Source organism: Rhizophagus irregularis, chromosome 4 (assembly GCF_026210795.1).
Source record: "Rhizophagus irregularis chromosome 4, complete sequence".
Lineage (NCBI taxonomy): Eukaryota > Fungi > Glomeromycota > Glomeromycetes > Glomerales > Glomeraceae > Rhizophagus > Rhizophagus irregularis.
Window position 1 is genome coordinate 2,186,399 of NC_089432.1, and position 11,900 is coordinate 2,198,298.

The 11,900-nt window shown below is 27.9% G+C and overlaps 3 protein-coding genes across 3 annotated transcripts; all 3 read right to left on the bottom strand.

Annotated features, from left to right (window-relative positions):
• Positions 1 to 263: 263 nt before the first annotated feature.
• Positions 264 to 782, bottom strand: OCT59_023832 (uncharacterized protein; the record flags this gene model as incomplete). The annotated part of the gene is made up of 3 exons (XM_066134992.1): positions 264 to 287; positions 372 to 604; positions 665 to 782. The coding sequence occupies 3 exons, from the start codon at positions 780 to 782 to the stop codon at positions 264 to 266; spliced, it is 375 nt and encodes a 124-aa protein (XP_065991065.1).
• Positions 783 to 3,335: 2,553 nt separating this feature from the next.
• On the bottom strand, positions 3,336 to 3,977 carry OCT59_023833 (uncharacterized protein; the record flags this gene model as incomplete). Its single annotated transcript, XM_025326307.2, has 1 exon — positions 3,336 to 3,977. One exon carries the CDS (start codon positions 3,975 to 3,977, stop codon positions 3,336 to 3,338), a length of 642 nt encoding a protein of 213 aa, XP_025176694.2.
• Positions 3,978 to 4,758: 781 nt separating this feature from the next.
• OCT59_023834 (uncharacterized protein) lies at positions 4,759 to 6,112 on the bottom strand. The gene has a single exon (XM_066134994.1). The coding sequence runs from the start codon at positions 6,095 to 6,097 to the stop codon at positions 5,060 to 5,062; it is 1,038 nt and encodes a 345-aa protein (XP_065991066.1). The 5' UTR covers positions 6,098 to 6,112; the 3' UTR covers positions 4,759 to 5,059.
• Between the last annotated feature and the right edge of the window lie 5,788 nt (positions 6,113 to 11,900).

Sequence of the window (11,900 nt, forward strand, 5' to 3'; positions counted from 1 at the left end):
ATTTTGTCACACATAAACTTGCATATTTTGATCGGGTCAAAAAAGTAGCACGAGGAGGGTCAAAAAGGTAATTTTTGCGGTAAGTACTGAAGTATATCATGAGTTCAATCTTACGTCATGAGATCGTCAACAATTACTAGACATTTATTACTTATTGTTATTAAAATAAACGGATATATATAATTAATAATAAAATTAAATAAATGAATAAATGACTAAAAAATATATATATATTGTATATTTATATAAATGATAATTTGTATTTAATCGCAATATCTGTTTCGTGGCTAAATATTAATTGACAAAAAAATATTTTAATTATCAAATAAAAAAAAATATTAACAAATTTATATATTGTTAAAATATTTTACTTGTCGTGAATTTGTTGCATAAGAGGTTTCTTGATTAAAATTATTTCTTCTTTCCTTCGAATCAAGATCTCTCTGATTTCTTGGTGGTGTTTTTGGTGGTACGTGTTGATGATTATCGTCATCCGAAAATCTAACTTTCTTTTCTTCTTTTTTTGTAAGATCTTCTACTAATTGCATCATTTGATAAATTGCTTCCTTGATCCTCTTGTCAGATGAATCATTTTCTACTTTAACTTAAATTTTAATTATTACTAGCTCTTCATTTTCTTTTTTGTCCACGTGAATGTTTGTACCAGTTCTCGTAGCAATGGGTTTTAAATTACATCCTTTATGACCAATTAATTTACCAACATCAACAGGGTTGGTAATTTCAATAGCGGTATAAACCTTAAAGGAGCTTTGGTTTTCCATCTTTGAAAAGAATATGTGAAATGATTTATTGTTTATTATTATTATTATTATTTTTAGGAAAAAATATTTTTTTGGTTTGAACAATATGAACGCCAAGGGGGATTATTTATAATTTTGAAGCTAACGCCAAAATTTCCTTTTTAACGAATAAAAGGAGTTTACAAACAAAAGCAAATTTTTTATTAAATATAAATTTTATTAACAAAAACCATAAAAAATAGGGATGATCGGACACTGTTTTCCAGATCATCGGATGAATTTTTTGTCTTTGTTACCAAAACTCATGCATATCATACACGTGATAATCTCCTCATTTCGTTATTGGATTTTATGTTTGATATATTCGAATCAGTTTTTTCAGCAATGGGTTTTAGGTTACGTCCTTCACGACAAATTAATTTTTGGAGGAATAAATGAATTATTTTTAATATACTCATTTCAAAAGAAAAAAATTATAATAATTTATACAATTTATTATTATAATTTTTTTTTCTAGTTCTGAAATTTTAATATTTTAATAACAAAAAAAAAAACATTTTTAAATAATTTTACGCAAATATAAAATTTTCATTATTAAAAATGATATTTAAATGAAATTAATTTAACCTAACCTTAACCCTAACCCTAACCCTAACGAACAAATAAAATTGATTTAAATTAAAGGGATGACTTTTACAATATTATTTCAGTATATTAGTATCATTATATTTACAGAAATTTGTTTAGGACAATTCATAAAATGATACTATAAAAGACTTATTATTACTCGCTATGAAACCGATATGATGAAAGCAGTATATAATTCGGTGATGAACGATAGATTTAAAAATCTTTAAAATAAGTATAAATTCTATTCTACGTAGTTTTTAGTAATGTCTCAAACATAAATTACTTTTTAAAAACAAATTTCAATTTGTTGGTAACCTTTATTTTACGGGTATGCGCATATTTTATTTTGCGGAAGTAACAATTTGCAAAAAGACAAATAAGTTTAGCTAATAGTCTTTAAGAAGATCGTGCTAAGTAGTACATAATATTTGTATAATATTAAAATTACAATTTTCTAATATTTATTTCGATTTTACATTGACAGTATATTTCAATAATGTGTATGCAAAAAGTTGATATAACTCAAATCTATAAATATTAAAATATACAGCTCAAACTTGCAAATCTTTTATTTGAGGCCGTTCCAACTTGATTGTTTTTTTAACGTACCCACCTTTTTATTTTTTAAAAAATCTGAATTTTGATAAATATATAATGACACATATGTTTAAATGCCAATCTAAATTTAAGTTACGATTTTTTGAAATTTCCCGAATTTTCCAAAGTTTTATTCATTTAATTTGTTTAATTAAAACTCCCTCCCCCCTCAAACTATTCAGAAAATCTAGACGTTAAACAAACAATCTGCGTTCTGCTAATTTACTAGAAAGTTAATTACATGACTTAATTTAAAAAAAGGTTGGACATTCCAAAAACACTAAACGAACATGTCTCATTCCAAATTTGAGTAACATCTATTTGAACGCAGATGTATGTATTCTATTTTAATAGATACAGTGTTTTACATAAGATTACGTGTCATGACAGAATAAAATTGCTTTTTATTTAGAAAACTGAAATCATGACATATTAAGAAAGAACATTCACGTAATATTTTAAACAAGACGAAAGAATATTTTCTTTGTTTTAAATTCCATTAATTAATATTCACAAAATTTAATTATAAAGTTATTACCATGTATCAACCCTGTAAAAAAATTTTTCAGGAAATGATCACATGTCTAAGTTTCTCCGGAATAAAAACCATTTTTTTCATTTTATTAAACGAATAATTAACAGGGGTCAGTTACTTATGACTAGGGCTATATTAAAAGTAATTGTCCGGAGCGAATGCGAAGGACTATATATGTCTACGCACTATGAAAAATGGTCGATCACGTGTCCCGGAATTCCAAGGCGTTATGCTCCCTATAAAAAATTTCTCAGAAAATGATCATTTTTTTTTTATTTTATTTTTAAAATATAGACTCGACTGGGGTCGAACGCTAAATAAGAATAAACATGATTTAAAAAAACAATAAATTCTAAGCTAATGATAAACCCAACCTCTCGGGAGAAGCCCGAAGGGGTCGTCTTGCCTCTTATTCAATAGAACAATCAGGCATAACCGGGAGTCTAGAAAGTCGATCACAAAAAAAAAAGATTTATATGATCCGTATTTTTCTTTCAACTACAAGAGTCGCCACCTGTAAATACTGTCATAGGTGGAATGGTTAACACTATTTTAAATTGTAAAAAGGAAATTATTGTAATGCATCTGAGATGCTAAATACGGTCAAAATAAAATGTAAATAAGATTCAATACATTAATTTGAAGACCTAAATTACTAGGGAATCGAAATAATAAACTACTAGTAAAAAATAAAAAAAAATTTTAATCGAAAGGTCAAAGCTCCAAATATAAGGAGACATCCTAATTTAAAGGAAAAGTGAACATCGAACCAAGTTGGTGTCCGTGTAATTATCTTGTAATAGAGCACACAACTAGAAACCATAAGGTTTCTGGAACCCATCCGTTGTATATACGGGGGGGTAAGGAGTCGAGTTGAATAGGTCAAGCGTCACCATTGGTATAACGGCAGGTGGAGATATAATATTCTCTGTTGAATCCAAATCGTTTGAATCAGCGGTTATATAACCATCAGATGATGATGAAGCCTCGTTAAAACTTTGAGGTGAAGGGAAAAGGGTTGGTTTGGTTGAAGTGGAAAGAGTATCCAACTCTGAAAAATCAAATACTGTAATCGGTATTTGTTTGGGTGTTGAAATTGGCTCCTTAGAGCCTTGGGGTGATAGGGTAAGTTCCGGTTTGGGTGAACTGGTTGAATTTTCCAATATGGAAGAATCATCAACTATAAGTGGTATGTTTCGGGATGATGGAACCGACGATGTTACCATTTCCGCAGGAGAATCTGTCAGCTGTGGAGGAACAGAAGTTTTCCAACTCATGTTGGACAAGTGGGTTTGTGCCGAGTCATAACTCGCGGCTGAAGATATATCAACTTCAGAAAAACACGGTGGTTGTATAGAATGTGTGAGTTGTGTTTGGCGAATATGATTTGACATTTGCCGTCGCTGATCGAATTTCTTCATGAAATCAAAATGCTCGTCGTATTTCTTGAGCATTGGAAGGGTATGTGTATCCCGAGGGTCTAAGGTGGTATTATAAAATGTCGAGGGGGGTGGTAAGTATCTCTGTTTATGTATGACCTGGGGTGAGAAGGGATTAACCTTCCGGGGCGAAGTACCATCCAATTGGACTTTTTTAGTACTATGAATAGGTATAGGGAATGAATAGTTTTCTCGGCGAGGGTTACACTCATTATATTTCAAGTGTCGGATGGGTGTGTTGATATGTTGAGGGTAAAAAAAAAGGAATTTATGTCGATTAGCAACAGCTAAACGATCATTAATCTCATAACCATCCGCCGGGTGTAATTTGTTTATTTTCCCATAGTGTGGGTGTAAGAAAATGATCACATGTCTTAGTTTCTGCTAATCAGTAGAAAAATTGCGATCACGTGAGTTTCTCTGTCCAGGAACTCCAAGGCGTTATGCTGCTAATTAGTAGAAATCGCTACCATTCTTGATATATGTTAATATCTTTATTTATTATGATACTTCGCTCCGGACTTACAACGGTTCCCGTTTCCTAGTATTATAATATCAGAAAAACATTTATTGATTCATTTTAAAAGTAATATTACAATTATTAAAAGTATTTCCTTGTAATAATAAATCAGTATTCAGAATAAAAGAAAAAGAAAATGTAACTTCATTAATTTTGGCTGAAGTTATAAATTTGCCAGAATTACTGTAAAATAAGAACGTCCGAATAATATTTTAATTTAGCAATTTTAACATCAATAGAAAAGACAATACATTAATATAACTATCAAATTCTTTACATAATTCTTTAAAAGTTTTCTCAATACTTTTTCACTTTAGTATATTTTATTCTTTTGAGAAATTTCCAATATAAATTTTTTAATTCGTGTTATAATATCGAATAATTTTATAAACGTATATAATTTGTTTTAATAAAAAAAAAATTCTTCGCTATCTTTCTTTTTTCTCTAAAATCTCGTGCTGATTATTATGCAGCACGAATTCTTTTTTTTTTTTAAATATTTCACAAGTTCGTTTATTGTGTTCAGCAGCTTCTACTAATTCGATGGTTTCGTTAAAAAAATTTCCAATATCATTAATTAAAAAAAGAAAATTTGAATCAGAATGAATCCAATCATGGAAAGAACCAAAGCAAAAACTATATCTCCAGAGAAATCATCCTTTTTATTCTTTCTTGATCTTCCTAATTCATACAACTCTGTGCTTTTCCATCCAAAAGCATCTTCTAATTCACCCAAAATGTCACCCAAATACTTCGATTCTGTTATTTGCGATGCTGGAGTATTAACGTTCATTTGAGCGAGGGCAGAAAACACTATGTAAGCACGAGACTCATACTGAATAAGATCTTCAAAAGATGGTTTATTCAATGCGATCCATGTATGAATGTCATTTGCATGAAAACGGTCCATGGCATACGATGTCTGTGCATGCCAAATTTCCATAAGCCAATATAGCTTTTTCATTCGGAAATCTTCTACACCATATAAATCGTTACCAAAAGAAATCAGCTCATTCATCCTCTCCGCGGAGGCTCTAAGAGTACATGACTTCCAATCTAAATTTCTTATTAATTGTTCGTAATTTTCATTTGTCATAGGTATCGTAGGCGCAATAACGAAGTGCAATGCTCCTTGAAAATCAGGGGGAAATCGAAGCTTCATTTTATGAGTGTAAAAAAGAGCCAATCCCTCAGGAAGAGACGTTCCTCGAGGAAGGAAGTAACAGGGAGTATTTTCTTCACTGATACCTTCATTCGGCGCAAAACAGGAAACTCCCTTTGCATGCCTATCACCGACATTATAGTATCTTAGATATCCGGGACGTGTCTTGTCAAGCCTGTAATCTGCCCAATAAAGTTCTTGAAGTATAGCATTGGGACGGTGAACTTCCCAAGGAACTTGTGTAAAAGTCGAGCCTATTTCCGGTTCTTCTATCGTAAACATTTCTTCTGTTGTATACAGTTCTTCTATCGTATACAGTTCTTTTTCTGTATACAGTTCTTCTTCTGTATACAGTTCTTCTTCCGTATACAGTTCTTCTTCTTTATACAGTTCTTCTTCTGCATACAGTTCTTCTTCCGTAAACAGTTCTTCTTCTGTATATAGTTCTTCCATTGAAAAACAAGGTCTCACGTAATTCGTAATTCATATTTATTATATTTATTGTAAATTCTTGATTGGCACTGCGCCACAAAATTTCTAATTTCTTCCATGCTATTACTAATGATTGACGTTATCGGGGCCAACGTAACCATCAAAAAATCATCAAAAAAATCTCAATAAGTACTGAACTTGGGAATTATCATTCAATCTTTTCATCTGATGTACAGTATCTTCATATTCAATTTCCATTTCTTTCAAATTGTACAATTGTCAATCCGTTAATTAATCGGATAAACGGATATTGGGTTTATCCAAAAATCTGCATTACCAAACTAAGTTTAAATTAGATGACTATCCCACAGTATAATCCGGTAAATCATCGATCGACCCAAGTTAATAAAATCGGATAATCGGATAATTGGACAATTATGGTCTGTGGTTGGTTATCTAATATGATGATGATTTAAATTAGTTTGATAACGCAGATATTTGGATAATCCAATATCCGTTTATCCGATTGAAAAATCAAGTTGTTGTAAATATTCTTGTACCTTATTTGCTTCTGGTAAATTGTTAATAATATATTTCAATCCTTCAAAATTAGATTTTTCTATATCTTCTGTAGAATCCATATCATTTATATTATTCACATCCTCACTTGTAAAAAAATGTCAGTTTTAAACCAACAAATCCGAATATCATGATGTAGCAATATAATTAACACTTTAATATTTTTAAAACTTATTCTTAAAAAAACATTACTTGGAAAATCTCATAAATTTTAGGCGTTAAATGTAAATTAAAAATCAAATTTAACTTTTCACAATATATTCGCCTATCTTTAAATGTTATAATATCTTACCAAATATGTCATAGTGTATTTATTAAAACTTAATACTTGTAAAATAAAGTTTTGGAAATTTTGAACAATATTTTAAACGATTTTACAATTTTTTTGCGCTAATAAATCACGTTATAAATGAAGTTAATTGCCAAATCAAATTCTCGCATATACTTGGACTTAAAGCTATGAATAATCCCTGCATCCATATGCTGAAGATGAGCCGTTGTATTAGGAGGAGAAGAAATAAGCTTAATATTAGTAAGTTTAATATCAGGCTTTTCTCTGTTAATTTTTTTTGTTTGTTCTCTACGTCTTTTTTTTGCTTTGAAGCTGAATGAGATGATTCAGGTACCACTTCTTCACTAATATTATCATCATCTACCTCTTCTTCAGAATCATCAGCTTTCATCAAGTATTTTTGGATTAAAATGAGCGTTATCAATAATCGATCCATTGTGTGAAACCAGGTTGAAGCCACTCACGTTATCCAGTCGGTACAGTAAGTTGTAGGAAGTGCTGGTTTGTTTAACATTTTAAGACAACGTGGATTAGGTGATTTCCAATCACTAAAGGGGAACTTAACGAAATGTTTTAATGTTTTTAATGTTTTTTTTAGAGGAGGTTATCAATTTTTTTTTTAAAAGAATTAATGAAACTTTTTAATATAAATAAAGTTTTTTTTTGGTTTTTTGACGAAAAAAAAATATTATTTTATTTTTATTTTTATTTTTTTTTTTAAAAAAAAAGATTGTCGATATTTTTTTTTAAAAAAAGGATGACGATATTTTTGTTTAAAAAAAAGTGACAAAATATTCTAAAAAAAAATAAAAAGTTGATGAAAATATTTTTAAGAAAAAAAACGATTTTTTATAAAAAAAAGGTGACGAAGCAAATTATTATTTTTTTTTAAAAAAATGGAAATAACTTAATTTTTCTCGTCCGGATATTCGGATACTTTACCCGTACTAAAAGTTTGATTTGGTACCATCAAGAAAAATAAGTCTGTTTCATCCGTTTATAAATATCTTCTCTATCAAAACTTGATAAAAGCCTCTACAATCACGAACATTCTCCAGGTAAAATGTACAGTAGCTAGCGGGCACTATTTTATATATACCCTCTTGCAACATTATATCACATAAAGGAATGTCAGCAGTTACAGCCTGTCTGAAATGTTTGAGTATTGGTAAGGACTTGTAAGCCATTTACTTCGGATTTATGATGCGAATAACCGATTAATATTGTAGACAGGGTATCAGCCTACTTTATATTTGGATTAGCTCGTATATATCCACATATTTCTTTTTTTTTGCACCAAAGCTAATTGACATTTAATAAAGAAATTGAAAAAAGATAGGTATCTTATAGGAAACTCAAATACATTTATTTATTAACAGTTAAGTTACTACATGAATTTCGTTGTTTTAACTAACTTAGATGTAATTCGTGATTTTTACTATTCATATAAATTGATATAGTTCAAACTTATCAAATCCAAAAATTTTTGATTATAATTTATCACGCATGATTTTACCGACTATCGTATCATCGTTCTTATTATTCAGAAAAAACCAGTTACATATTTTATTTCGAGTCCTGGTTAATTTAGTTTCGGACTCGAATTTAACTTGATCTCAGTAATATTTACTAATAAATAATATCGATATACGTGTATGTTGAGAAAATATTCTACATTAAGAACCTTTTTTGTGATTATTATATATAATACTTTTTTTATTTTGAAAGTGATTTTGTTCTTAATAAAATTAGTTCTTTTAGGTTTATTATTCCAAACAAGCCAAAAAAAAAAAAAAACTGAACGAATTCAGTATAATTAGATCTGCGCTTGTTTATACTATGGCAAGCCGTACTAAGTCAAAAGGTTGATAACTTTTTATCATGTTTTATGATGATTTTTCATCATGTTTCATGATAACTTTTCATCATGTTTCATGATGACTTTTCATCATGTTTTATGATAACTTTTTATCATGTTGACATGATGACTTTTCATCATGTTGATCATATTTTTCATGATGTTTTTCACCATGTGACATGAAATTTTTTCATCATGTGTTGAATAATCTTCATCATGTTTCCTAATATGAAATTTTAACTAACCAAAAATGTCTTGCCAAACTACTGGTTTTTTGATGTTCAGATTTAGAAAATAAGAATTTTTTTTTTACAAACTTAGAAATTTACCGATTTTCTGGTATTTTGCCATTACACAAATATATATCACATAAAAAATTTTATCACATCACATTAACAGTATATGAACAAAAGAAAAATAATTCAATAAAAACAATACATATACATAAATGTAGGTTGTAAAATTTTTCGTATGGGAAGAGTTCGTATGGGATATCTTTGATAGAAAATATTTTTTTGAGATTTTTTGAGTTCGTATGGGAAGAGTTCGTATGGGACTTTTTAATAAAGATTTTCTTTATGTAGGGTTCGTATGGGATATTTTTAATAAAAATTTTTTTTTTTGAGATTTTCTAAGATTCATATAGGATATTTTTAATAAATAAAGATTTTTTTTTTAAGAATTCTATGGGATGATAGATAAGTTTTTTTTGAAAGATTCTAGGATATTTCTAATAAAAAAATTTTTTTGAGATTTTCTAAGATTCACATAAAATATTTTTGATAATTTTTTTTTTTGAGAGTTTTTTTTGATAATTCATCAAATAACACCGTGAGAACGTTTTTAATGTATAATTCAATAAAAAAAATGTTGCGAACCAATTTTTTATTGAATTATATATTAAAAAACGTTTTTGCTATGCTTTAAATTAATTATTGAAAAAAACATTGCGAATCTTTTTTTTTATTGAATTAAAACATTATTACAATGCTTTTAACAATTATTGAAAAAAACAGTGAACTTTTTTTTATTGAATTATATATTAAAAAACGTTCTCGCAACATTATTTGATGAATTATCAAATTAAAACAATTTCAAAAAAAAATCTTTATCAAAAATATCCTATATGAATCTTAGAAAATCTCAAAAAAAAAAATTTTTATTTAAAATATCCCATATGAACCCTAGAATCTCTCAAAAAAATGCTTTTCTATCAAAGACATCCTCCCATATGAACTCTAAGAAAATCTCAAAAAAAAAAATCTTTATCAAAAATATCCTATATGAATCTTAGAAAATCTCAAAAAAAAAATTTTTTATTTAAAATATCCTATACGAACTCAAAAAAAAAACTCTTCTATCAAAGATATCCTCTCATATGAACTCTAAGAAAATCTCAAAAAAAAAAAAAAAAATTTTATTAAAAATATCCCATACGAACCTCACATAAAGAAAATCTTTATTAAAAAGTCCCATACGAATTCTTCCCATACGAACTCAAAAAATCTCAAAAAAAATATTTTCTATCAAAGATATCCCATACGAACTCTTCCCATACGAAAAATTTTACAACCTATATTTATGTATATGTATTGTTTTTATTGAATTATTGTTAACGTGATGTGATAAAATTTTTTATGTGATATATATTTGTGTAATGGCAAAATACCAGAAAATCGGTAAATTTCTAAGTTTGTAAAAAAAAAATTTCTTATTTTCTAAATCTGAACATCAAAAAACCAGTAGTTTGGCAAGACATTTTTGGTTAGTTAAAATTTCATATTAGGAAACATGATGAAGATTATTCAACACATGATGAAAAAATTTCATGTCACATGGTGAAAAACATCATAAAATATGATGAAAAATATGATCAACATGATGAAAAGTCGTCATGTCAACATGATGAAAAGTTATCATAAAACATGATGAAAAGTCATCATGAAACATGATGAAAAGTTATCATGAAACATGATGAAAAATCATCATAAAAACATGATGAAAAGTTATCAACCTTTTGACCAGTACGGCTTGCCATATTATACCCGCTCGCATGATCCAAAAAAGGAAGGACTAACTAATTTCTATGGCGTACCGTACAATTCAAAAGCATGTTGTAAAAACAACAAGTCACTTGTTGTAAAACAACATGCCACTTGTTATAAAACAACATGACACTTGTTATAAAACAACAAGTCACTTGTTGTTTTTCATGTCGATCAACACAACAAGTGACTTGTTATAAAACAAACATGTCTCTTGTTGTTTTTCATGTCGATCATACAATGATTTCCATTTATAGAAATCAAATCCTTTTGGATTCCATTTATAGCGTCTAACAGATTATCTGGGGGTTAAAACATATCACGACTTTGATAATATCACCTTTTCAAACACGAAAAAAAATAACAAAAAAATATTATATATTAAATTTAATAAAAAAAAATATTTAGTAATATGCAAAAAAATCATTGAGAATTTTTTCTTTATAGAAAATTCATTAGAGAATTTTTTAATAGGGAAGGTTTTTTTGATAAATTTGGTATAAAATTTTTTAACGGGGAGATTTTTTTTTTTGATAAAGTATTTCATTAAAGAATTATTTTTTAATAGGAGGGAGCTTTTTTTTGATAAAGAATTTCTTTTGAGAATTTTTTTTAATACTAGGTGAAAATAATTTTTGGTGGAGAGAATAGGAAAGATTTTTTTTTGATAGATTATTTCGTTAGAAATTTTTTAACGGGTGAGATTTTTTTTTTGATATAAAATTTCGGTAAAGAATTTTTTTCATAAAGAAAATAATTATTGTTTATTATACTAATAGGAGGGAAGCTTTTTTTGATATGGTAATTCTTTTGAGAATTTTTTTAATAAGAATCTTTTTTAATAGGGAAAATGTTTTTTGATGAAGGATTTCTATTAGAAATTTTTCTTTAATAGGGGATATTTTTTTTTTTTTTTTTTTTGATAAGAATTTCATTAGAAAATTTTTCTTTAATAGAGGAGTTTCTTTTGGCAATTTTGTTGGTTGAAAGGTTTTTTTATAAGTGAGTCTTTTTTTGATGGAGAATTTCGTTTAAAAAGTCCTTTAATTC

What these genes read in the sequence shown, in the direction of transcription:
- OCT59_023834 (XM_066134994.1), bottom strand. Translation starts at nt 6,097, where the DNA reads ATGGAAGAACTATATACAGAAGAAGAACTGTTTACGGAAGAAGAACTG.